The sequence below is a fragment of the Cavia porcellus genome, unplaced genomic scaffold (assembly GCF_034190915.1).
Source record: "Cavia porcellus strain 051 isolate PalLab524CR breed Dunkin Hartley unplaced genomic scaffold, mCavPor4.1 scaffold_14, whole genome shotgun sequence".
Lineage (NCBI taxonomy): Eukaryota > Metazoa > Chordata > Mammalia > Rodentia > Caviidae > Cavia > Cavia porcellus.
The window spans coordinates 19,907,945-19,935,751 of record NW_026947497.1 but is presented as its reverse complement, the minus strand read 5'-3'; the positions used below and the strand labels follow the sequence as shown (position 1 = coordinate 19,935,751).

At 34.1% G+C, this 27,807-nt stretch overlaps 1 protein-coding gene across 8 annotated transcripts in view; it reads right to left on the bottom strand.

The window, feature by feature from the left end:
• Bltp1 (bridge-like lipid transfer protein family member 1) overlaps positions 1-27,807 on the bottom strand; it is a 180,208-nt gene that overhangs the window by 84,041 nt on the left and 68,360 nt on the right. For all 8 annotated transcript variants that reach the window (XM_063260728.1, XM_063260733.1, XM_063260732.1 and 5 more), the window contains 18 exons: positions 27,368-27,618; positions 25,044-25,302; positions 23,121-23,958; positions 20,858-20,928; positions 20,208-20,381; positions 17,651-17,771; positions 16,289-16,435; positions 15,791-15,918; positions 14,662-14,861; positions 12,405-12,602; positions 10,575-10,786; positions 7,517-7,668; positions 6,942-7,092; positions 6,618-6,770; positions 4,819-5,059; positions 2,464-2,606; positions 1,090-1,309; positions 495-653 (listed from right to left, as the gene is read on the bottom strand). In XM_063260728.1, coding sequence (XP_063116798.1) covers positions 495-653; positions 1,090-1,309; positions 2,464-2,606; positions 4,819-5,059; positions 6,618-6,770; positions 6,942-7,092; positions 7,517-7,668; positions 10,575-10,786; positions 12,405-12,602; positions 14,662-14,861; positions 15,791-15,918; positions 16,289-16,435; positions 17,651-17,771; positions 20,208-20,381; positions 20,858-20,928; positions 23,121-23,958; positions 25,044-25,302; positions 27,368-27,618 — 3,818 coding nt within the window. The remainder of the gene's footprint in view (positions 1-494; positions 654-1,089; positions 1,310-2,463; positions 2,607-4,818; positions 5,060-6,617; positions 6,771-6,941; positions 7,093-7,516; positions 7,669-10,574; positions 10,787-12,404; positions 12,603-14,661; positions 14,862-15,790; positions 15,919-16,288; positions 16,436-17,650; positions 17,772-20,207; positions 20,382-20,857; positions 20,929-23,120; positions 23,959-25,043; positions 25,303-27,367; positions 27,619-27,807) is intronic.

Genomic DNA, 27,807 nt, shown 5'->3' with positions numbered 1-27,807 from the left:
TTCTTCTACAATAAATGGCCCTCATTTGTCCTCTTCTTCAAGGAAAGGAATTTTACTTTATGGCTCTTAGTACTCCTTTCAATTTAGTAAATATAAAGGATATAGGAATAATAGTCATTATTTCTCAGAGGGATTTAGATTAAAAAATTATTTAATATTGCAGGTCTATATTATGGTTGCAATTAGACCACCTTTTTTTCTTACATTCCTCATTTTAGTGTTTTGAAAATTAAATCAGCTCCATTAAATAGAAGTTTTAGATTCTTTCAATTATATATATTCTCATATCTGGTATATCTGCTTTTCCACAAGAACACTGAATGAATTCTTAAATATTCTCTCACCTGAGGCATCATTAAAACCATTTGTAAATGGCTCATCTTAGCTGAACCACTTAAATGTCTAACGGTATTTTAAGTAGTCTATTAAAAACAGGAATTTGCTATAACTATGTGTGCTACTTAGTTAAGTCAAATGATATTTTAACTCAGTACCTGTTGGAAGACTATTGTGTCCTGATTTTGTTGCAGGAGATTCTTGTACCATGCTCCCTCTATTACTCACAGCATTTGACATCCAATTATAGAAACTCACAGATGATGGCTCAGACAGCAAAGGGTGTTCAGATAACATATCAGTGGCCACTGTATTTCCTGAAAATATAGTACAGAATTATGTATGTACTAAAGAACAGAAAACACAATTTGTATAATTATTTTCAAAAAGTAAGATTAAATCTCTTCTTTTCATAGATGTTTTTAAACTATTCCTGCATGATGCTGCAACTTGGATACCAAGTCATTAACACATATCTTATTTTTTCTATAACTGGGAGGAGATGGGTGGAGATTCTACATTGGTCTAGCCACATCCTACATCAAATGCCTAGGCTGGGATTAGTTAGTGCTACCACTTAAAACCACCAAGAGCAAGAAGTTAGCAAAAGTTATATACAGCACAATTGTCTTCTAAAATATTTTCTCAAATATAAGGTTTAAGATTAACATTGAAACCAAAAGTATACATTTAAATAACAACATAATTTTATAATTAAAATATACTTATAATTGTCAAGTTTAGAGGATGTACCTGTTCTTGTCAAGGAGCTACTTTTCGCAGCTGCACTACTCCTCTGTGGAGTCCCCTCCAGAAGATTATGCAAGCTTGGAAAGCTTCCAGTCAGATAGCTAAGTAGGCTCTCCTTCCTTGGACTTTCTTTTACTGGCATTCCAGCACGCCCAACATGCACTGGAGAATCTGTGGCAGTGTCTCCACTGGTATAGCTCAGAGAATGATATGGATGAATGCCCTGGAAGGAACAAATTGGGATTTTTTCTTATGTGTATAAACATGACCATTAATAACTACTACTGCTAGCAACAACTACTGTTACAGCTGTCAATACTGCTAGCTATTCTGTACATTAATACTAAAACTGATGGGGTCTACTAGAATTGTGCTGAATCTCAGATGTGTAATCCTGTTCTGTAACTCCATGGTATAATACAAAGCACCACCTTTATTATCTTTACTATATTAAAGCCTGGCCCCTTTATTTTAACTACATGTCATTCAATTTTCTTTTAAATCTGAAAAACATCAAGTACATAGCATACTGAATAGTTGGTGCAAAATAAAGCACAATTAATAGCTAGTAGAAAGAGCACCAGAATATCATAAAATTATGGGTAGGATGTTTGAGGATGTGTTGTTACATCCCCAGAGTTAATGAAGAAAAGTACCTGAAATATTCTATCACTTCTTAGTAACTCAACCAGCAAACTAATATGCAGATACAATTTCCCTTAAACAAAATATTTCTTTGAAAAACTAAAAATATTCAGACTGAAATAATCTGTATCATGATGAATACTAAAAAAGGAAGGTTTAGACACACATGGAAACTAAAGAAAAGAAAGCTGTCTTCCTTTCACAAATTTCCCGAGTCTTCTTATTAAAGGTCAACATAGCAATCTACCTGGAAGCAAACTAGACGCTTTTGGTAAGAGCAAGAAATCTAGGGCAAAGACCACCAGTGCTGTGAAGTTCTCTGAAATCTTAATCTTTTCTGAAAATGAGAACAACCTGTGCTGGAGTTGGAAAGGATGTCAATGTAGGGAATAAAAAAGCACTTAGAATACACAGGCATTAAACACTTGTTTGGGCAAGTTAACAAGAGCCTGTCTGAAAATAAAACTTTTTAGAAAGGTTTAAGGATGTAGCTTAGTGTAAAGCCCTGATTTCAAAATTCCCAATACCCTCCTCCCAACATACACACACACACACACACACACACACACACACACACACACACACAAACTAGGAGTTATTAATCAAATTAATTTCAACACATCAAAAAAAACCTCTGAATGTTTGGGATGGATATGCAATACTTAAATTTGAGATAACAAAACTTTAGGTCTTCTCTTTGTATCACTCTAACCAAAAGCCGCAATAATATACCTTTATTTTTAATGCAGAGTCACTATGAGTGTGAGTTTTTGAAAGTTTCCTCATTATCTCAGCTCCAGTAACAGGCCCAGAGCTACCAGGTGGTGGCCGGTTAGCTGTTCCTTCCAGTAGCATTGTGTGTTCACTGACTGTGGCTGAAATAGGTCAAATAAAGAAATGAGGCATGTGTTATCCCACATATTCTTGAAGAGTCAATCCCAGTGTTCCTGGTTCAACTTCATAATTTGGCAAATGAATTACAGAATCTACTATAATATTTATACTTTTCTCTCCTTTATTCTCAAATTCCAGTCCTCTCAATCTCAAAAAAAGGAACAAGTATTTTCTTTTCAATTTTTCTCAAATGCTATGCAAATTATACAGAAACCAAAAGTCAATTAACCAAGCTCAAGAATGTACAAAACATCATAGATTAACATGAGCATATGCAGAAAATTTTTAGGGGGGATATGCAATGCACGTATCTTTCTTCAAACCTTTGTGCAGACATGAAATTCTGGAAATAAGTAATAATAAAATCCAGACTATTCCTCATAATACATTCATTTATTAAATGTAGGAGTTTTTTTTAAAAAACTATGCTGAGTAAAATATTATATATCAATATTCTGAAAACTCTAATCTTAGGGCCACTCTTCTTTCCCACAGTATTTCTCGTACTTGTCAAAACATGGTAGGATAAAGTTTCATTGAGTTACATGTCATGAGAATAAAACTTAACCTCTAGCAAAAAATTAACCGTGTCCATGTACACTGTGGAGTGGATATTGGCTCTCTGTTCTTATAAAACCACTTTGTTAACAGACTAGTAGGCTCCATTTAGGCTTGCAAATTTAGTTAAATTAAGCTTCAAACAAGCACAAAGTAATAAAACAAAGTGCCTTTTTAAAACAGATAAACAGATACAGTTTTCAAAATAAGTCTGAATAATTTCATTTAAAACGTTCTTGTTTTACAAAGATGTTCTATCGGATAGATCAGAAGAAATCTATTATGTTTGATAAGATTAAACTTATAAAATCAAGTCAGTAAAAACAGTCAATCAAGTCAGTAGAAAGATTGCAAAATTATTACTACCATGTATTTGGATTAGCAGAAATCATACTTGTATAATTAAGCCATAATAACTTCAAATTTGGGACAGGAATTATTAAAATTTTCCCAAATCCATGTTATCATGATATCTATCTGTAAGATTTGCTTGTATTAATAATTTTGGGAAAAATCAAAAACTTTTGATAGCTTTTAAAAAGATATGGTAGTGTCTCCTGAGATCCACGCCATGTTGGAACTTAGGACTCTGGGAAGCTAAGCAAGCACCTCCCCTCCCTAGTAAGTGGCGGCAGTGTGGCCCACTGCAGCCCTTCCAGGGGGAGAACCAGCAATGTCTCCTGAGATCCACGCCATGTTGGAACTTAGGACTCTGGGAAGCCAAGCAAGCACCTCCCCTCCCTGGTAAGTGGAGGCAGGATAGCAGGCTGCAGCCCTTCCAGGGGGAGAACCAGCAGTGTCTCCTGAGATCCACGCCATATTGGAACTGAGGACGCTATGAAAACAAATGACCATCCTGCCTCCTTTCTTAGCAATAGTGAACCTACTCTACATGGCCTAGAGTCAAATCTTCCACTTCCCCTATCCTCCTTCCCCCCCGCCCCGCCCATTAGCAAATGGGAACCAGAAATCTGAGCATCTCCTGGGAGGTTGGCCATAGCAAATAAGGGGGACTTCCTTCTACCATTTCTTTGAAGGCAAATATTTTTATTACTGTTTTGCTCTTTTCTGATTAATGGTACTGCTCTATTCAATATTCTGTTTTGATAAGTTCTATAGTGTTCTATATTTCATCTCATTTTGATATACGTGATTGAAAGAACAACTATTATAAAGATACCAATATATACTGTGATACCTATTACTATTATTCCGGTAACCTGCTGTGAAGTTCTGTACCAATTTCACTGTACGATCTTAGTTGGCTTTATTCTGACTTGTTCTGTTGTATACTTTCAAAAAAAAAAAAAAAAGATATGGTAGTACTGGACATGGTGGCATATACCTATAATCACAGCATTCTGGAAAGCTGATGCAGAAAAATCACAAGTTCAAGCCCAGCCTAGACAACTTAGCAACTTAGTGACACTCTGTCATTTAAAAAAAAATTAAGGGTTAGAGATGTAGAGCTCAGTATGAAAGCCCTGGATTCAACTGCAAGTATCACCAAAAGATAATTGGTTTTATTAATACAACATGCACATAACTGAAAGAAAAAAGTAAGAGTAACTATGCAAAGTAAGAAAATAATTGTGAAGGGTGAGAAAAATACTCAACAAATGCTTACAAAATTACCTGCATCAAACTCGAATTCTGCTCCATCAGCACTAGTGTCACTTTGAAGACCACCCCCATTGTCTACACCAAGTCCATCCTCATGTTCGTGGTCCACAGCCACTTGAGGTTTCAGGGGCTGAGCAGGTCTATGTAAGCTAACTCCTTTAAAGGCAGGTGTCACCACAATAAACTTCATCCACTGTCTTGCCAGTGCAACTAAACCTTTCTTTAAAGTTACTAAAGCAGGAAGTCCATCACTCTGTAAGAACCAAGATGAAGGCATAAGTACACTAATAGTAAGTTACCACTTAAAGGTTTTACATATATTTGCTCATTTACATCTATACATCTCTATTTACAGAAGAAAAAAACTAAAATTTAGATGTTAAATAATTTTTTCAAAGTTACTCAGGATTTCAAGTCAACTACAGAACCTGCTATGGCACAGGTAAGGTTTGGGCATGGCACTCAGGGTGTATGTGTTCACTCTGTGCAAAGTGAAACGGTGGCAGGATCTTTAAGAGGTCCTAATGGAGATCACCGGGCATGATGCTTTTACAATACGTTAATGTAGTTGTGACAGGACACTCTCAGTTCTCACAAAAAGTTTGTAAGAGAAAAACGCTGGCCTCAGCCTGTGGCTATCTTCCCATCCACTCTTCCTTGTACTCAAGAATGCCACTGCTAAGGGTTTCTCCTCACCAAAGACAAGTTAATGCCAGTGGTATGACTTGGAACCTTTAGGACTGTGAGGTAAAGAAACATTTTTGCCTTAAAAAGCACAGAGTCTCAATACTTTTTTATAGTAACAGAAAACAGACTACTATAGAATGCAGCCTTTGTAAGCTTTATAATCTCTGTACATTTCTGTCACAAAGCACATAAATATTAGTTGAATATGACATTAGATATAGGGTCCAAACTTGGGATTTGTCTTAAGTAGTATTTAACCGACTTCACTTTTGTGGACCAAGAAAAGAATCAAAAGATATTTTGAGCTCCTTGTAATATTCACTGAGCAGAGAGAAAATAAAATCATTCTTGTCAAAGAATAGATAACTGTCAGCATTATAAATCTGTAACTAGCAGGTAAACAAGACAGAAGCATCAGTTTCGGATCTAAATATACTTTTAAATTCATCACTTACTAGAGATTCTTGACTTGCCTGGATATTAACAGCACTGACATACTAGTCTCTAATTTGGCTACATATTTTTTATGTATGCTCTACAGGCTAGAAGTCTTTGAGAAGAAAGGGGATATATCCAAAGTCCTAAAACCTTACTTATGTTTTATCTCCTTTTCTAGTGGTAGAGATGAATTAATTTGTTTTGCACAATTATGAATTTTTCTTTCAGTCGTTAATTCATCCTTGTTTTACTGAATCACAATGAGAAATCTGCTTTTTGTGATTACTTTTGTTTGAAACACTTTATTCCTTCAGCTTCCAAGATAAAGCTTTCTTGTTTCTCCTACCAAGAAAGCCTTTGCTTTCTTGGTACTTGGTACTAGAATTTGGCACAGTCCTATCCAATCTCTTTACTCCCTTTAATTTTCACATTTTTAGAACTGCATACAGATCAGTTTCTCATTCAAAATATCATACAGAGACATTTCACCGATATCCATACCTTCTAACAACAGTTTTGTGGTGTCAACTCATATATCACTAATCTGAGCACACTGCTGTTAACTGATCTATATTTCTAACTGAATTTCTCTTTGGCTTTTTGACATGCATATTAAACTTTACACGTCATGGTCTTCTAACAAAACTGCAACTTCTTTAAAGGTCACATATGGTTTCAGAACTCACCATAGTAGCATCATCAATGATGGAATAATTTGCTTGATGCAGGTAGTGATGTAATATATTACAAAGTAAACATGAAGGATTTTCTTGAAGAAAGCGGGCAACTTTCGTAAGTCTGTTGTATTTACTTCTTAGGGGAAAATGTACACTTTTATTCTGAAATGAAGCAACAACAACAAATTTAGAGTGATATATATATATATGAAAGATCCTACAATAATAGATATATAGGAATTAAGAATTGTAGGCCTGGTATTTTCCAACCACGATTAATGATAATTTTCAATAATAAAATTTGTATGATACTTCACATTATTGAAAACATACCTCTAAGGCTTCTGTCATTATGCATCCCATAACAGCACAGATTCTCAGAGTCCCTTCAGTTTCCAGTTTGTTTACAGAGGACTTGAGTTGGTCAATGGGGACAAGCCATGCGCCAACAGCTGGAGTTGCAGTGCTTAGAAGATTCAGCTGCCTTTTAAAATAAATAAAGCCATTAACTGTCAAAACCTACAGTTAGACAGTTCCCCAGTCCTGAATAAAACTGGCTATTTTATTCAGGCAAAATTACCTTCTTTTTCTTTTGACCACTGATAAATTAAAAATATAATGAAGAAAAGGGAGAAAAAATCTGTTAGAGCTTTAAAAAAGCATAAACAAAATACTAACGCAAGATAATGAGAAAAAATAAATCTAAAGTAATAGGAAAGAAACTGGGTTAAATAGGTGAGAATAATGTCTACAGAAAATAAAATAAGAGATGCAAAAAAAGGCAATTCTAATGTTCCTGGCATATAGGTACATCAGAAAAATAGTTTTAAAAAAGATGAAACAAAACTCTACGCTATTTGAAATTAAGAAACATCAATAAACAGTATGGCACTTTTACAACTTTTTACCTAGAAAATGCATGTGTAGGAGATCTCACATTGGTGGGAGCTGCAAAACTAAACCAAATTTCTTTAATGGTCAACTTCATGCTACATGAATCTGGAGGTGGAGGCATTAGAGGTAGATCTTTTTTTAAATCATCAGATTCGACTCCTTCGTCCTATGGAAAACAAAACATAAGATACATTATAAAGAGCAACCAACACACAATTTTACTAATGTTTTAAGTACAAAACCCTTTCCTCACATACAACTTTTTAGATAACTCCTTTATATAAAAATGTGAACCTTGCTCAATACAACATTCTTCTGGTTCTGAGAAACATGGAACCCAACAGTGCTAAGGAACAGTTTTAATAAATGCCTATACTATAAACCATAAATCAAAGTTCTCAGAACTAAATGATTTCAATTGATCACTTCATTCAATCACATTTGTTTAGTGATGACAAGTGTTATCTTTTCCAGATAAAGTAAGTAAGAGGAAGAGATCTTGTGATTCTTCCAGAATGCATACTGCTATTAAATTGGATAGTGGGTGAAGGAATTAAGGTCTGTTGTTCCCTATTAGATTTCCATTGCACTTTAACAGAAAATTTCAAACTCCCAAATAAAGTACCATAAAGAATATTACTGTAGCACATGTTCAAATAATACTTTATAATAAAAATTCTTATTTTATAAGCTAGTAATTTGAATCAGTATTGAGAAATTTTTCAAAAGTACATCCACTTTCCTGGATGCAGAAGTCAAGAAGCATAATATTCAAGAAACAAAAAAAGGTCTTCTGCCAGTTATGTCTACTTATAAGTCTCTAATTTACTTTTAGGTATAGTTAGTTATGATAAAGAAGAGCCCAGTATTTTTGTAGGATGATTAGACAATGACAAATATCAAGAAAACAATTCACATAAGTATACAATATCTTACTGGCAGCTATTTTTATAAAATGTGGCAGGAAAATCTAGTCTGAATGGATGAAAGGTTATTTATCCCATTTAGCATTTTTATTAATGCTGTACAAAAATATTTAAATATTTTAAGAAGACTGTGATCTCTGATCCAGTTAGTAATTTATGTAACACATAGTATACATACTATGTTTCAATTTTTTTAGAAAAAAATCTAAGCTGATACAGTGTCACATGCGTCTAGGGCAGGGAAAGCAGCACAGTGGCAGAAAACTTGTCCAGGATATGCAAGGCACTAGGTTCCATCCTTAGAATTACAAAAATAAAGATTAAAACTCTGATTTCTCAAATACACATTTGCCTCATGGACTTCAGACTTGAGGATATTAGCCAGAAATGGGATATATAAAGATACAGAACTTGAAATTTTTAAAAAAGGAAGGAGACTTATCACAAATAATTATAAAAACATGAACAGGTGTTATGGCAAACAGAAACACTGAAATAACACGCAGGATTTGGATTTATGAATGCAGATTTATTTACATTGACAGGCAGTGATAGATAGGAATCACTCTCAAATTATCAGGCCCCAATCTTTGGTGGTCTAGGGCTTTTAGATGATACACAATCAGCAGGTACAAAGGGAAGACAGAATAGCCTAGAGGTTCTTCTACTTAGCTAGCAGGATGAGATCATCAGTTACACAACTAGATTAATGATCAGTTATAATCAGACATCCTGCATGTTCGGTTATGCTCTTACGGTTACAGGGCGAATTACAGAGCCATGAAACAGTAACAGAGCTAGGCAATTTCATAAGAATAAAGTTTTTTAAAAGAAACATTTTTTCTGGTACAGTTTCTCACTTTCTAGGTTCAAAATAACAGTAACAAATCTGGTGTCTGACTAACTGTATTTGTGGTCCTATGGTACATCTAAACACTGACAAATGACGGGCCACTGATCATTCTGGAGCTCCAGTGAAGGGTTAGTGCCAAAGGCGTACGCAGAGGGACGTATTATTAAATTATGGAAATGGCCTAGGAAACAAGTCAGGGAGTAAACAAACAGCAAGAAGGAAACTAAGAACAGAACCTTGGTGGAACACATATACTTGAGGAGAAATACAGTAATTCTAGAAACAAGCCAAGAAAAGGCACAGAATCTAAAGAAAGTCATGTTACAGAATTCATGCAAACAGAGCAGGATGTTAGAGAAAGACCCCTGAATGTCCATCAAGTATTTTAATAGATAAAAAGAAGGAAAGAACAGTTAGGTACTTTCCAACTGTTTTGTTACTAATCCATTCCTCCATCAGTTCCCAGAGAAAACTGTGATAATAGTTTAAACTATATTCCAAATAAAAATAAATGCCTAGCAACTGGGGCTTCAGAAGTAACTAGATCCATGAATATCGGATAGTCATGACAAAAGTAAAAAAGGTGGTTTCTCTAGAGCTTGTTTTTCTTTGCTCTTCAATTGGTCTAATTCTAAAAATGATCAGCTGTACGTGTGTGTGTGCGTGCGCACACACGTGTATTCTTACTAAATTCTCAATACGTGCTGGGTACCAAGTTAAAAACCTGTCATTATATGTTGTCTTTTTCAGTCTTCACTACTGTATAATGTCAATAATTTAATCCTGTTACAGGCAAAGAAACGTGCCAAACGCAATCAGTTAGTGGCCCAACTGGTCTTCAACACAGAATTTGAATGATTTTTGGTTTTAATGTGGTAGCTCTTATTCTACTTACAATCCTAAAATGCCACCACAGTAAAAATGATAAATGAATAGAAGACTAAGCAGAAAGTGAAGAAAATCTTTAGAACTTACATGAAATACTACCAATAACAACATTACTTCTTAAAAATGACTTTTGCTAAAATTAACATACAAGGTTTCCTTTTTAAAATTCTATTAACTCATTAATTCAAGTGGTTAAGTTTGCAACATAGCAACATATTGTATTAAGTACTGTGATGTATATATTTCTGATACATTTTAGAAATCGTGCTCTAGACACTAGTATATTCATTAACATGCCAAAACAGGAAAACACAAATATGCTTTAGAAATAAATTTAGAATTCATCATGTCATTTTCTATGTTATGTTCTCAAAGCATGATTAGTAGTGTTAGAAATTCACCAACTTGTTCATCTGAAACAGAATTTCCATTTAAGTCAGAGGAAGGACTTGTCCGGTCACATGGAAGATTATCATCAGAGACATCAGTATTGTAACCACTGCCAGTTGGAGAATCGGAAGAATTATTGGAGGTCAGTACTCCACCTCTCTCTGTGACATTAGCTTTACCCATAATTCCAAAACTGTTATATAAAATAGCCCCAGACTGTCTTCCTCCTGTAAAAATGAAGGTGTATGTACATTTAAAAAGGTACACTAGTATATGGCAATGTTATACTTTATAATATATATAATAAAATTCATAAAGATTACGTTTTTCTCACCATTACCTTACCCTCACATGTAAAAGTGATCTACGACTGAGTTATCAAGGAAATAATGTATGCATATCCAAGTATCAGAACATATTACATGTGGTATGACTGAAAAATATGGTGAATGTATAACTTTTAAAATTACAGTAAAATCCTCTCAAAATATTTCATGATATTTCAATACATTTGTTACAGCTTGTATCTAGATGCTCCCCCAAAGCAGGGGCTCTTGGAGTGAAGGGATCATGGCAGTGTGACACTGGATTCCACATGGGTGTAACAACTGGGTCAGTTTCTTAATTGCATTAGCATGATTTGGGTATGGCTGAATGATTTACTAAAGACAGAAGACCCATGCTGGGTGTGAGTGGCACCAACCAACAGGCTTGTCACCCAAATGGAATAAAAGGCAGAAAACGCTACTCATTGCTGCTTCCTGCTTCCCCTGCCATGGACTGCTTCTTCTCTACCATTTCCTTCTGCCTCAGAGTCAGTCAACTATTGACTGAAACCTCTACAAACTGTGAGTTACAATCAACACCTCCCCTTTAACTTTGTGTGTTGGGCATTTTGTCCCAAGAAAGAGAAAGTAAACAACAAACACTAATTGCACTGTTTTTGCTATACCCTGAAGCAATTTTTGGAAGTCCACTTTCTGAGTGGGTTTAATTGCTCTCTTATGAATGCCTTCACGTCCTGAATAGATTCAAAATGTTTTCTTTTCACGGTCATTTTGACTTTGTGAAAAAACCAGAAGTCATATGGTGCCAGATCTAGTGAAAAAGGTGGATGAGGTCACATAGGTGGATGAGGTCACATGAGCCTGCATTTCTGCTGAATAGCACTCAGCAATGGCAATCACTGTTTTTTATCATACCTTGTCAAACAAAAATGGACTTGTAGAAATGCGTCAGAAAGTGGCAAGAGCAGGGGGATAAGTGTGTTCAAAGCAAAGGGGTAACATTCTAAAGGGAATTCATGTCAATGTATTTTTCACTGTAATAAATTTTTAAAAGTTGAACATTTACTATATATTTTGATCAGACCTCGTATATGAAAAATTTAAAGGCTTATATACAAAGCAATCTTCCTACTTTAAAATTTTATTAAATGACATATTAGAACCAAAAGTAATTTTAAGTCAGTATTTTCGCAATGTATAAAGGATTTACCATATTTATGCAGCAGATGGTGAAGTGAAAACATCCAATTTTCAACTATGCAAACTTTCAAAAAGCTGGTGGCTTCATATATTACTTGGGAATTTTTCCCCAATCCCAGATTGTTTTGTTCAAGAACTGAGGTTTGGTATGCTGGAAGCTCTGCTCATTTTGAAATAAACATCTGAGGCAAAGCTTCGTTTATGCAATTGGGATGGGGTATCCACCACTGGTAAATAATCCCAGGTACCACATTTTCGACTTTATTATTTAAGTTAGTAAAAGTCACACAGTTATGCACAATACTTCAACAATGTCCCCACTTAAGCAAAATTAATAAAAAAAAGAAAAGGAACTTACCTTTTATGATTAAATTTTCAAGTCCACATTCAAACATTATCCAACCCCATTTTTCTTGGCTAGGACCTATTCGAGTTACATCCGGGACAGCTTGCTGATCTGTTTCATCTACAAAAGTAAATTCATCCAGTTCTTCTAGTGTAAATAAAACTTTGGACTTCTCAAAAGGAATAGCAGTAATGGCACAGGTTCCAATATCTATTAACAAAAGAGCAAAGGGGTACTTTAAAAAGAGATATTACCATTTCTAAAAATTTTTTTAAAAATCTTAGTATTTTGTAAGAGACAAAATATAAATGAAAGAACTTATAAAAATAAAGCTACCTCAAAGGAACAAGAAAAAATTCTATTATTTACAAGTAATTTACCATAAGGTATTAGTAATTTGTTTCTGAAAGATACAAGGAATACTAAAAATAGAAAGCAAGATTCTAAATAATTCAGCTTCATGATCAAGAGGTTTAGAATACTTTTCATTATTTCACAAGATAAAAAATTTAATTCATTACCTAGCCTTAGGAAAAATTATTTTCTAGGAAAATGACAGATTTGTAAAGACCGAGGGATACGTTAACTCACTTTACACAATGAAAACTTATCATAGCTATTGCCATGGTTCTGTTGCTTACAGATGCAATATGTGAATATCTCAAGTGCCTTGGGATTTTTATCTTACACATTTTCATTTCTTTTGCTGATTACAGTTAGTATATACAGACAAACAAAAAGAATATAAAAATATGTAAATCTACCCACCCAAAGACAGTATGTTCACATTTGAAGTAAAATGCCTTCTAGTCTCTTAGATATCATTCTGCAAACACTACTTTGGTTCCCACTTTTCATATAACAAAGAAATCATGATATATTCCTCAGGTCTCTAAAAATTCTTCAAAATTATCACTTTAATAACTATAACTTACTGCATCATACAGAAACACTGTCCTTTGCATTTTTTGATTAGAAAACCTTTTTAGTTCAGAAAATGTTTACCTACACTTTCTTATTATTTAACGACTTATATTTGTCTTTAATCACATGAACTTACACTAACGTATGGCATAAAGTGAGAATTTAACTTAAATTTCATTTAAATTTCTTGATGAAGTAATACAATCACATACATCAAGTTCCAAAAATTATGAAAAGGAATACAATGAGAAGTTCCTAACACTACTCAACACCTACTTCACCTTCCTCTGGATAACAAATGTCATGATATTACCAACTATCCTTTGATAGATAACTAATATACATTTAAAACATTCACATGTTTTCTGGCTTTTGTTCACAGATGATCACCTTGGAAATTCACTATTTTATCTTTGATGAACATTTTCTTCCACATAATAAATCTCAAAATTATAGATATAAGATATTGCTTTTGGTCTGCACAATTCCCCTGATACAAACTGGTTACTAATGCAAACTACTGAGCATCATATTTTGCACCAGTTTGAGGCCTACAAATCACAGGCAATGAGGAAAAGTCATGTGACACCCTCAGTCTGCATTCACAAGGATAATGAAATAAACTTTAAGAAAGAGCAGTTATACAGATTCAGAATGCAGACAAGAACCTGAAACCTTCAGAACCTATAGAGCACAGTGAATAAATTCAAGGACTGCATTTGCTTACTAGGGATTGACTGGCTGTCCTACAAAAGATTTTTAGAATTGCAATGAATACAAACAAAATACAATTCTTTTCTGGACTGAATCTGATAAAGTGTGGTTATTAAAAATCTTTAAAATGAAGAAATACAAAAAGTTGAAAGTATTTAAATAGTGTATAAAACCTCTACCTTTCTTTTGCAACTCACTAGGGACTTTAAGAGGAACATCTATTACTCTTATTGCTGCCAGCAATCAGACTAGGCTATCTAGTCTTGACTAATACTGAAATTAATTCTTCTAAATTAAGTTGTATAAAGAATTCAAAAGAAAAAACTATCAAAATCATACTCTCTCTGTTCTATATGTAGCAAGTCATCAGCACAAAGAAAACACATAGGGGGTAAAAGCAGTTCCTAATTTAGGAAAATATTCTTACTTTCTTACCAAAGTTTATTTCCTGTTCACAGAATCTGAGCAATGTATACTTAAATATCAGGTGTGCTATGTATGTAAAAATATATTTCCCTTTCTTATATCATATCCAAATTACAGCAATACTCAAAAGAAAAACTCATGCTTCCTTCTGCAAATTCTTACATTACACATGCAAAAGAAAATCTTATTTATTGTAGAACTCTACCTGTTGTGTCAAGACCCCTAAGTTGCCCATGAACTCGATGAATGTTTAACTTGGCAGCAATTTCTTTGCCTTTTTCTGCTCCAGCATTTGACCTGAGAGATCCAGATGACTGAGGCTGCATCTTAGTGGCATGAACATATCTATCAAAATTTGATGTTTTACTAGGATCGGCATTATTTGAAGTCTCTTCAACCACACCTCTTAATTAAAAAGGAAAAAGGATATATAATGTTTAATGTTTAAATAATATCATTTAAGGTAAACAACTGAGTAAAAGGTTTACTCCCCACATCCTCCCTGGAACTAGGGATTAAACCCAGAGCCTTCACAATGAGCCACTTCTTCAGCTGTTACGGTTTGTTTTTGGATGGCCTCTCCCAAGCCCTATGCAGTCATGCAGCCAGCTGAGCTGTAACTGGTTCACTGTCTAGCACTAGGATTGGTGGTGTGAGTGCTACACCCATCCAGGGGTGGGGAGCTGGCTTACAAGGGAGGGAAGAAGGCATGCCTGTCCTTTTTGCCCTTTTTATTCTTGTCTTTTGTGGCCGCCATGAATGGCTGCCGCGAAGCCAGGCCATCCTGCCTTGGAGCCAAGCTGAGTATGGACTGAAACCTTCAAAAACTGTAAGTTAAATAAACCTTTCCTTTCTTCATTTTGGGTATAGAGTATTTTGTCTCAACAATGAGAGAAAAGTAACCAAGACACCAGCCCTTTTTATTTTTATTGATCTTCAGTCGGGGTCTCACTGATTTAAAGTCTCATGAAGTTTCCCTAAATTCAGGCTGGGCAAAAACTTGCAATCCTCCTGCCTCATTATCCCAGAGTGCTGGGATTACAGATGTTTTCCACCATGTCCATTTTAAATAGTTTAATTAAAAAAAAAAAAGAACTACCCCTACATTAATTAAATTGGCACGAAAAACAAATTATTCATTTGTTTACTGAAAACAGCGTAAGTAAAAAATACAAACTTTCAAAACTAAACTTTACGAATCTATAAGTGAAGTAATTCCAAAACCGCTTTTGAGTTTTAATATTTCAATCTCAGGAATGTATTCAAAGATAATCAAGGCTTGCTTTTACAGCCAGCAAAGTAACTGTTACTCAAACTTATAAAATCCTACTTACCTGTTCATACGAACTTGCGTAGCAATTCTGTCAAAACACAAGGCTACTAGGGAAACATGAGTCACACTTCTACTAGGAGCTGTAGCTGGAGATTCTTCTACTGAAGCTTGTAATAAACATAAATTTACCTAACACACAAAATGTCATATGGTTCAGAGTTGGAAAGTGAAAAGGTACTGCTTAAACATAAAATATATATGAAATGAAAAGCTACTACAAAGAATGGCCTATCTATGTGTCTCAAAGTACTAAAGCTTGTAAAGATTCTCGTAAAATAATTAAAGTTTCAGTAGATGAAATATGGAACATTTTATTAAATATTGTTCAATATTCTTTGTAAGTAAACTTCTTAGATCAAATCAGTATTAGCTCACCAAGGAAATGAAATTTTGGATATTATACACTATTTTACTATCATTCACTTTGGTAAGATGCAAAGGATAAAAACCACCAAAATGTTTGCTTTCAGGAAAAATTTTTAAAATATGAAGTTTTTACCTTTGGTATGCTAACATTAGCTTGAAGACCTTTAATTGTTACATTATCTTGCTTCACTGTAAGATTTGTCTGAGCTTGTCCTTGGTTAGTTGTTCCTATCGGAGGGGGCTCAGTTTTGGTTCCTCGAATATCTTGTTTGGAAGATAACTAAAAGGATTGAAAACAGAGCGATTTCATAGGCCTTTCAGAATTTTCACATAACCCACAGCATCAGTATACCTATCCCCTGAGCCCTAATGCTCGCTGCATGCCAGCACTGGCCACCACTGAATTTAATACCCCATCTTATATCCCAACCTTAGTTCTTAAAGTAGGAAATAGATCAGTAGCTATAGGGTTAAAAAACATTTTTGTCTATATATGTTATATATGTGGATGTATATGTGAAAACCTATAGAGAAACATAAAAAAGAATTAATTAAATGTTACATTTTTTTAGGATCACTAAACTGTATTCTTTCTTTAAAATTTTTCTTTTTTTATTTTTATTGTCTATTTTTTACTTTGTTTATATATTGGGTTTCTCATCTAAGCGAAACCATGCAAGATTTAAGATTGTGTGTCTGATTTACTTAACAGTATGATTGCAGGGTACCTCTGTTTTCCTACAAATAATTCAGATTTATTCTTCTTGTGGAACAGTGGTACTCCAGCGTGTAAAAATAACACATTTTCTTTATCCATTCCTCTGTCGATGGATATTTAAGCACATTCCAAGATTTAGCTATTATGAATTGTGCTACTTTAAACATGGTATGCATGTTTTACTGTAAAATGATGCGTTTAACTCTCACAGGAAGATATTTGAAGGCACATTTGGTTTCTGATAGAGGGCTCCAAATTGGATACAGAATCATTCCAAAAATTTTTTCTTGGTTTTCTTTTATTAGTACATGTTTGCAGTATGAATGATTATAATCCTCATGGGGAGTTGATGTATGTGTACAACACAGCTTAATTCTTTTTTCACCCCCTCCCCCAGTTGCCCTCTCTTTTGAAAAAACTCTATCTCCCTAATTATTGATCTTTTATTTTAAATCTTATTTGAGTTTCTCATGTAAGAGAAACCATGCAATATTAAAGTTGATATGCTGAGGCTGGGGATTTAGCTCAGCGGCATAAGTGCCTGCTTGGGAAGCATGAGGTCCAGAGTTTGATCCTCGGTGCCACCAAAAAAACAAAACAAAACAAAACAAATAAAACTGATACACTGTCTTCACAGAGTCAAGGACACAAGAAGGTTTTTGGAACACATCTATGTATTCCCATAAAACTTCTAATACAATTTGGATATATTCACATGTATATTCCATTTGGAATGAACACTCCATTTGCTGTGCCCATTGAAGAAAAAGTTCTCACATTTTCTGAGAAGGTAGTCTTGCTGTTCTGGACAGCTTCCCTAAGGACTTTCGTGTGAAGATCATCTACAATTGCAGCTGGGTGTCGAGTACTGGCACAATGAACCATTGCTTCAATATATCTGAGGAAAGAAAAACAGTAAAAGCAAATTTGAGGCAGCAGATCACTTAATACTAATTTATCTAACACATCAGTGAAAAATATTTAAAACAACTCAGTACTGAAATGACAATGTCAAAAATAACAGTTTAAGAAAATACTTCTGAAGTTTTACCTCACCATTACTATCTCCACTCCAAGATAAAGTATTTCAGATTGGATAAGATCTGTACTGTTTTTCTTCTCTGGTAAATAAAGCTCTGTATTTTTTCTAGAAGTTTATATCTTATCATTGCTACTCATTTACTTTTTAAAAAATGTTTAAATCAATGCATAAAAACATAAAGATTACACAAATCAACAGGATGCCACAAATGTCTTGATATGTGTTTATGCTACAGATAGTAATTAAAAAATCAAACTAAATATATTTATCTCCTCCAATATTAATCATTTCTCTATGGTGAAAATGTTTAAATCCCTTCTTCTGTTATGTAGTCATTGCACTATGCAATAGTACAGAGGAAATTCTTGCTCCTAACTGTAACTTAGTATTTATTAATCAATCTGTTCCCATCTCTTCTCTCCTTCTACTCTCCCTTGGTCACTGGAATCCACCATTCTACCTCAATTTCTACAAGATCAACTTTTTTTTTTAGATTCCACATATGAGTGTGATCACATGGTATTTGTCCTCTTATTTTACTTAGTGATCTGTAATTTTATGTTGTCAGAACTGACAGAATTCTGTTCTTTCCTGTGTGTGTGTGTGTGTGTGTGTGTGTGTGTGTGTGTGTGTGTGTGTCGCTTTTCTTGTTGGCTTGATTTCGTGACAGCACTTGTATGCCTCCTACCTCAGCCTTCTGAGGAGCTGGGATTATAGGTGTACACCAGCACGCCTAGTGATTTCCTTCTTTCCCATAGGTAAAAGCATTCCAATGTGTACATGTATCACATTTTCTGTATCCATTCATCATCTAATGGACACTTCAATTATTTGCATTTCTTGGCTGTCATGAACAATGTTGCAAGTAACATAGGAGAGAAGATGTCTCTTCAATATACTGATTTCAGTTTTTAAGAAAACTCCGTATGTTTTCCATAATGGCTGTACTAACTTACATGAACACCAACAGTGTACATGAATCCCCTTTTCTCCACATCTTTGTTAGCACTTGTTATCTTTTGTCTTTTACTACTATGTTTTTGGCACCAGGGATGGAACTCAGGACCTTGCGCTTGCCAGGCAGGTGCTTACACCGCTGAGCTAAACCCCTGGCCCTCTATCTTTTGTCTTTTAGACAACAGCCATTCTTACTGGACTCAGGTGACATCACTGTGTGTTTGGATTTGCATTTCTCTGATGATTGGTAATGCTGAGCACTTTTCATGCACCTGTCTTTTTTTTTAAAAATGTCTATTTAGTCTACTGTTCAATTTATTTCATTTACTTATTCTTTTTGAGACAGGGTCTCACTATGCAGTTCAGGCTGAACTTGAGCTCACTTTGTAGCCCAGGCTGACTTTGAACTCACAGCTAACCTCCTGCCTCAGCCTCCTGACTGCTGGGATTACAAGCACGCACCACCATGCCAGCCTACTGTTCATTTTTCTGTTGGGTTGTATTTTTTCTTCCATTGAGTCCCTTGTATATTCTGGATATACAACTTTGTCAGATATATCATTATGAGCATTTACTCCTGTCTCTTCACTCTTCAATCTTTTTTTTACTGTGCAGAAGTACCTAATTTGATAGAGTCCCATTTGTGTACTTTTTGTACGTTGTTTGCTGTGTTTTAGGATCTTGTACAAAGAAAAAAAAAAAAATCCTTGCTTGCCCATTCCAATGCCCTCAAGTATTAACCTTATGCTTTCTTTTAGCAGTTTCATTCATTTTTATCCATTTTGAGTTGATGTTTTTAACTGGTGGATCTTTTCTTCTTCAAAAACCTCCCAGAGATAATTTCCTATAGTTGTCATCTATATGACAGAAGAATCTTAAAAAGCTATCATAGAAAACTGTGTACCTTTGCGGTAAAAGAAACATTGTCATGAAATTGGTCCCCCACTAACCCCTTCAGCACTTAAGTGTTTTCCACACAACTTTGCTTTCCATTGTGTTCCATTCTTATTTTTATTCACATTTGGTTTATCTCCCTAGACACATTATTGGCATGTTGTAGAACAGAATATTATTGTCTTTAATCCTTTGTTAACTAGAGTGAGAATATGAAACAATAATTAGTCCCTGAGTACTTAATTACTTTATGCTCACTAGCCACACATGTTAAAAAAAAAAGAAAATACATTGCAATTATTACAATGCTACAATATTGAGCTTGAGAGAGTAAAAACTGAAACACAGACTTAACTAAACATATTCTCATTTTAACTCAATCAAAGTACCAATCAACAACCTTCTCACATCATTTTATAAAGTACTTATGGACATTATTACCTATCCAAAGCTTCAGCCACCAGTGGAGTCAGTACTACATCGACAGTTCCTTTAACTTCCACCACCGCCGTCGTCCTGGTCTGAGTGACTGGCTGGTCCAGGGCCCACTCTTCTGCCAAAGTCTCATCATCCGTGTTATCAACGCTCTTCTTTTCCAGGGGGGTATATGGAGTACTGCATTAATTTACCAAGCAAAGCACACATTATAAAATGACCATGAACAAGTATAAAAGTTGAACTTTCTTAAAATTTGTGAACTGAATTTATTCCAGTGAAAAATTTCATGGAATTGGGCTTGGTATTTCATGCTTTTCAATACTTTTCAAAGAGAGGTACTAAAATGTAAACTGGTCAAAGACAGATAATACATAAAAGGAGAAAACATTTTTTGATGTGTTTACTTTATAGACTTGTTCTAACAATCAAAATACAATGTTAAAATCTAATGAATTTTGAAATATCAAATTATGCTTTCATAATATTTTTATTGGAAATGTTATTCACTACTTATGTAGTCAAAGCCATGAAAGACAAAAGTGCTAAATTATTTGGTACAATTTAGCATTAAAATAAGGTGCATACTCAACAAAAAATAGTTATTATTCAGAAAAATTGATTTTAAATTTTTAAAATATGCATTTTTTACTTACTTTGAAGTTGATCCTGAAAGTTGCATGCCTCTGTCTAGCAACGAATTAGCTGTAAGCCCCTGTTTTATAACCTGAAATACAAAATATTACTTACAGTCTATAATTTAAATATTCTTTACTCTTATGCTCCCAACAGGTCTTTGTGAATATCCAAATTACCTTGTTAATATAATTTTGATATATTCAGGATAAACATTTAGCATACTAATTGAGAAAAATACAGAAAATCTTTCATTGGTAATTTTATTTTCTCTTTGTTCAAACAAGTGACAGTAGGTTACGACGATTAAGCAATGAGAGCAAAAATCCACAAATGAAGCAAGTATTTCAAATGTCTTTCCTCTAGAATATTTTGGCTGCAAATTTTAGTCTTTTCCTAGCACAACCAAAGTTTAAGTGAAAAAGAGACCTGAAGAAACTTCAATGTTTTGTATGAAAAGCTAAACTTATATTTTATACTCTTAAGAGTAAAATGATACATGAACCTAACTAGCCAAACTGAACCCTTAGAAATGCTAAGTCATTTATTTATATTTAATGAAGAAAACTTTCCTATCTCGTATGATCTACTTTTGAAGATATGAATTCCTTGGCCCATATTCTCCAGAGATTTGACTACCTAGTAAAACTAGAAGTTATTTCTTAAAATAGGGAAATAATTCTGAGTCACTATGGTTCTTGGGAAGTACAATTCTATGCTGAAAATTCATATACTAGCATATTTCTGCATGAAATAAAGAGAACACTCTGAAATCTTAGCATGAGGAAGTTATTTTGGACAAGCAAAAGAAATAGGCAGAATCTTCATACCAAAATTTTCCACCCATCACTAATGTTTCTTCTTATTTCAATACATATTACTCAAATGCCTACATGTATCTGTAAGGACAACTCCATTACAACATTTCCATCGTTACCAGTACATTTTTAATCCGTCTCTCTTATATCTGGCAAAGACACTGCAATAGTCTAAATCATTACCCTGCTTCTTCTCTTAAGGACAATTCCACTTAGTAGTCAAAGTAGATGAGGTCACATCACATTTCCTTAAAGATCTCAAGAGTTTTCCAATGAAACTAAAAAATTTGATGTCACAGTCTGTACATGAATAATCTTACCCTTGTTTATGTGTCCCTACTTGCTACTTCTTCCTGTTCTTTCTCCCAGTAAGCGCACCTGTCCCCACCTTCCTTGCCTAAAATGCAGTATTCTGAGGTACTCCCATTCTCAATTCCTCATCTTGCATTTTTAGTTTAAGCTTAAAATCTCCACAGACAGACTTTCCCTTTCAATATAATCTAGGTATAAACTCTGCATTATTATTATTTTGTATTCTAGTATTTTTCACTGTCTACATAAGATCCTTCTCAATGTGAAACGATTTAATCACCATTTACCATCTATAAGCTATAAGGCTCCATGTTTATTTCCCTCACCAGTGTACATCAAATACCTACTACACAGCAAGATACAGTTAATCTTAACTAAAAATGATTGAACAAGTTAAAATTGATACTTTAATAAAATAAGCAGTTCCTTAAGACTTATATACTTAATTTTAGTCTTTAATATCATAAAATTTTCTCTCATAAATTATTTTAAAAATGTAACTTCCATGTTGACTTTTATCACTAAATTTATTTTCATGTGTCTTCAGCTTTTCTTAAAAAATCATTTATGATACACAGTATAGAAATTAAAAGTAGTAACAATACATTCTAAAAATCTCAAATGTCAAGTGAGTAAAGCTGGATTTGTCTAAGATCAGAGATTAGTAGAAAAATACCAATTATTCAATGTAATTCTAAAATCTTTTTTTTTTGGAACCAGAGACTGAACTCACAACCTCACATTTGCCAGTCAGGCACTTATGCCATTGAGCCAAATCCCCAGCTCCTTAAAATCTTATTTTTTAATAAGACACAGAAAATATTAATCAATAGAGACAGATTTGATCCCAATCTGAGGAGTAAAAATAGATACAGACTACCTATTAATTTACTAGAGTAATACAATCACCTTTTCTTGATTTAATATGCATACATTTAAAGGACTCATCAATAACCCCGAGATCTAACAACAGTAGTACAAGGCCATGACTTCAGAAAGTGTGTATTTTTAAAAAGTACCTGAAGTGACTGAATAGTTTTGAAAACAAATTCTTAAAAATCTATTAAACATGTATTAATTAAAAATTAAGGAAACAGAAAAAAATCTATTTTCTAAAGAAATATGTCAGTGGACACTAATGATTTGTTTATACCTTAAATGTTGGAACAGAAAGCTGTTCAAAGGATGATGCACTTTCTTCACTGGTGGGTGTATCCAGATCAAGAGGGCGATGCAGTGAGGACTTAGAGGTTCTTTTGTTGCTTGGATGTTTAACTGACCAATTAATTACCTGGAACTGAGTAAGGTAAGTCTGATAACAATTCATCACAGGTTGCTGGGAAGTGATCTGTTCACTCTCTGCTGTTTTCTCACCTTCTATAACATACAAATGTTCTATCACCTCATCTTCTCCACCTAATGCAGAAACAAATGAAGCTTGGGAAGGATGAGTTTTGAATGGCAGAGTTCGGGGATCAGGAATGTTTTCTCCATGGCCGGTAAGTGGTCCTTCTACACTGTGGTATATAGAACCCCTACTGTAGTCAATCTGTTGTGTTTGCTTCTTCTTCTTTTTCCTGCCAGGGTAAGTTCCAGGGCCCTCATCACTGCTAATGGGCTCAAATTCCTCAGCTGCAGAAAAGTAAGCTTCACTATCAGCCATTGACATGCTGGAATCCATTGATCGATACTGATGAAATGAATTGGAGTCTGCTGATGGTGTGTATGGGAATGAACCAAAACTTCTCCTCTGCTTTGGTGAGTCTAGTACATTCTCATCACTTCGAGAGACATCACTACTAAACTGGACTCCAACTGTAACAGGCTGCTTGTCCCCATAAAAAGCAGCAGTAAGACTCTTCGTACTTCCAAGTCGGGTAGAACATACAGAGGCTTGTCGCTTCAAAGGAGATCTAAGAGGAGACTGACCTACTGACTTATCCTGAGTATTAGGAGACACAGGACTGGTTCCTGAAATTTCTGTAGGAATACTGAAACAGAAAACAAAGCTATTACTATTTTCACTAAATTGTGTAATTTAAGAAGTATCTATAAAATTTTTTGGTAGTTTGATTATTTTACAAATAAATTCTACAATTCTATTACAACATCCATTCAAAATAACAAAATCATACATTATGTGTTCATATCCCAGGTTGTTAAACAATTTAAGGTAGCGCAAACACAATACATTTTAAAGAAATCCAGAGTGTAATCTTCTAACCTATGGACACAAGTGCATTTACAAGAGTTTTGTTTGTTTGTTTGGGTTTTTTTTGGCATCTTCTAAGCACTTGTCCAACAAAATATACAAGGGGATTTTGATTAGAGGAGACTGACTGAAGGAAAGAAGTCATATAGGCAACCTTAAAATTTCTGATATCAGCAAGTGATACAGTAATGCCATTTACTGAGGCAGAAAAAAAAATTTAGAATGAAAGGAAGATCATCTTTTTTTTTTGTATGTTGACTTTTGAAGTCTCTATGAAACACTTAACTGAAAATATTAAGAAGGTGCTTTTGTTTTCAGGGACAAATTTTTTGGCTGGAATTTTAAAATGCAAGTTAAAGATCATATCTGAAGCCAAAAAACTAAGAAAATAATATAAAATGGAGAACAAGGTAGAGTTGAAAACAGAAATACCAGGAGGAAAAGAAGAAGGGAAAAATTACGGGTATGGCAATGGAGATTGGGAAAGAACAGCCAAGGAGGGAGGAGGAAATTTTGAAATGTACTACCAAAGCAACAGGCAAACATGCTTCAAAGGAAGGGTTTAGTCTACTATTAAGACACAGAGAAGATAAAAAAAATATTCACCACAAAAGGCAGTAACTGAATGTCAATACTAATTCACTTTGAATGGTAAGATGATAAGAAACATTTGTTTTCATTATATTTTTGCATTTTCCTAATATCAATATATGTGTATCACATTATTCAAAAGGCAAACTGACATTTAAAAATGCATTCAAGTATATAAAAAGTTCTACAGTGAGAGATAAGTTATTCTTGTCACATTTTAAGCAATTATAATCCTATTCTGACCAAGTTTCTAAATCTAATTGAATTACTAACCTTACTTGGACATCATCTCTTTTCGTACCATGCAAGAACTCCTTCTGAACTACACGGTCATCCGCAGCAGAAGAGGGACTTTCCTTTTCGCCTGCTAATAAAGGTTGCACAGCACTAGAACTACTATTTTCTTCTGAGGAAGAGGATGAACTATGAGATCGTAATGGTACTTGAAGACTAAGGTGCTGAGTTTTTCTTTCTACTTCTATTCCCACTGATTTGTTTTCCCATTCTTTCCTCTTCATACCATTCAGGTTACCTAAACAAAAAGAAGTTAAGTGAACATAAACACCTCCACAACAATTTCTAAAGAATATGATAACTTGAAATAATCCCATTTTTAAGAATAATAACTTTAGGAACAACACAAGTGTCTTAAATTTCACACGGTAATATATTTATGAGAGTTCAGGCTGTAGGTAGCTCAGCGGTAAAGCCATGTACTTAGCATGAACAAAGCCACAGATTCAGCCTCCAGAATATACACAAAATTCAAACTCACAGAAAATTTCCAAGAATAATGGCAAACATAACTCTTTCTCCTAAATTTAATTATTTTAAATATATTGTCTTATTTGCTATAGAAGTTCAATGAGAGCAGGCATTGTATCATTTTTCATTCACTGATATAATTCTAATGCCAACAATAATGCCCCTAACTCAGAAGGCACTCAATAAATAGTTTTGTGAATGGAGAAATAATGATTTCATGACCAAAGTGGAGCACTACTTTTTCAGTTTCCTAAAGAGTCTTATACTGCATTACACAAGGGGAAGAGGGATAAAAGGTGAGTTCTATAGCTGCCTATAGCAAACAAACAACAAAAATTTAAGTCTGTTCAACTTCCCCTCTTCTCCAGATATCTTTGTACTACACAAGAAAATGTAACCTGTTAGTGGGAGAAAATACACACCTTGAATAAAAAGCAGTTCTAGATGGAATTCAAGGGATAAGATTATGAATTTACCATCTATTATTTACTTCTATTATCACAAATGTAAAAACAAAACAACAAAGTCCAAAGAAACATGGGCCTGATTCATTTCTATGTGAAAGGAACTAAATGCATCCTTAATTCTATTAGCATAGCCTTCTTTATTCTATCTTGAAACTATATTTACATATTTGACTCCTGGAAGACTCAAACACCAGTTCCAAATGAAGGACTCCACCACAATCTTCTCTGGACAAGACACCTATGGCAATTTAGCATCTACAACTTACTGCTGTGAGAATCACTGCGAGAGACAGAATAGTGTCTATTAAACATTGTAAAAATTATAATCAGCTGTTCTTTGTGCAGTGTTAGAAATTACTATTTCTCCCCTCTCACACCATAAACAAATTCCCTGTAGATATTTTTCCCTGAGTTTGTGATATTTAAGTTTTGATCTGCAAATTAGAAAATCAAGCAGTCTTTATAATTAGTGCCAGCTGTAATACAATAGAAAGAATACCAAAATTTGTGCAGTTCAATCCCAGTGAAAAGTCTGTTTCTCCCCTATAAAATGGACAAATATCTACTTCCCATGGGATCTCAGGGATTAAATGAGAAATGCCAGTAGAAATCTTTAAAAATGCATTTTATTCAAATGCAAGAAAGTTAACATTGTAAATGGAAAGCATGTCTTATTTGCATGCTTTTGGGTTATTTGTTGATTTTATAAGATAATCTGCTATCACTCTAGCAAACTGCTAAAGGGAAATGACCTTAAAATAGCATGTATGTATTTATGTATTACTGTTTTACAAAAAATCATTAAAACAGATATTCAGCATATGGAGTTCAGTTCTTTCCCTTAAGAAGTTCCCCATATGGGAAATCAATCTGATAAGCTCTAAATTTTAAACTGCCTCTTCTTTTTTCCTTTAATCTTCTGAAGACTTTTCAACATTTTTATCTTTGCAGCAAGGGAACTTAAGCACTAAGTATTACACTTAAATCTTAGAAATACACAACAATGAAACCCAAAGAAAAGTTATTTCCAGACTATTTGAAGAAATCTTTGAAATTTAGTTAATCCTAAGTATATCTCTAAAAGCTGACTTATAGGAAAATGAAATATAAAGAAATATTTATAAGAAGCTTTTTGAGGAGAGTCACCTATGTCAACAATGGTAGATCCACTTTGATTCTCAGTAACTGAAAAATTACTAGTCTTATCTGGCATAAAGTTACCTGGAAAACAAACATGGATTACATTACACCCTTCTGATAACATTACCTAAAAAATTAAACCGAACGAAGTAAACTGAACACTTTCTTTCAGAAATAAAAATGATAAAAGATTAGCATAAGACACAAAACAATACATTCTATTACCATCTGTAATTCTGGGAATTTCTTTTGTAATAATCCATTCTCCAGGCTGTAGCAGAGACTGACCATAACACATATCAGAGTCCACACTTGTGCTTGAAAACGCAGAGCTACTGGAAGGTGTCAATTCTTCCAGTTTGAAGAAATCTAGGCCAGTTACTATGCCACCAAAGAATCTGCAGCCACCCAGACATCCACACTTGTTTCTACACCTCTTATTCTTCAGAGTATCATCTGGCCATAAAAACCACAATCTAAACAGAATGCAAAATAAAACAAAAAACAACAGAATAAAAAAACTCATTAAGAAATAAAAAAGTTTGGCAACTAAATACAAGTTATTTGCTATTTAAAAAAAAAATACACCAAGTTTTATTTCAACTCTGAGATTTTTTAAAATCTTTTTGCCCTTAAAATAAAAATAAAATTTTAAATCGGTTTTA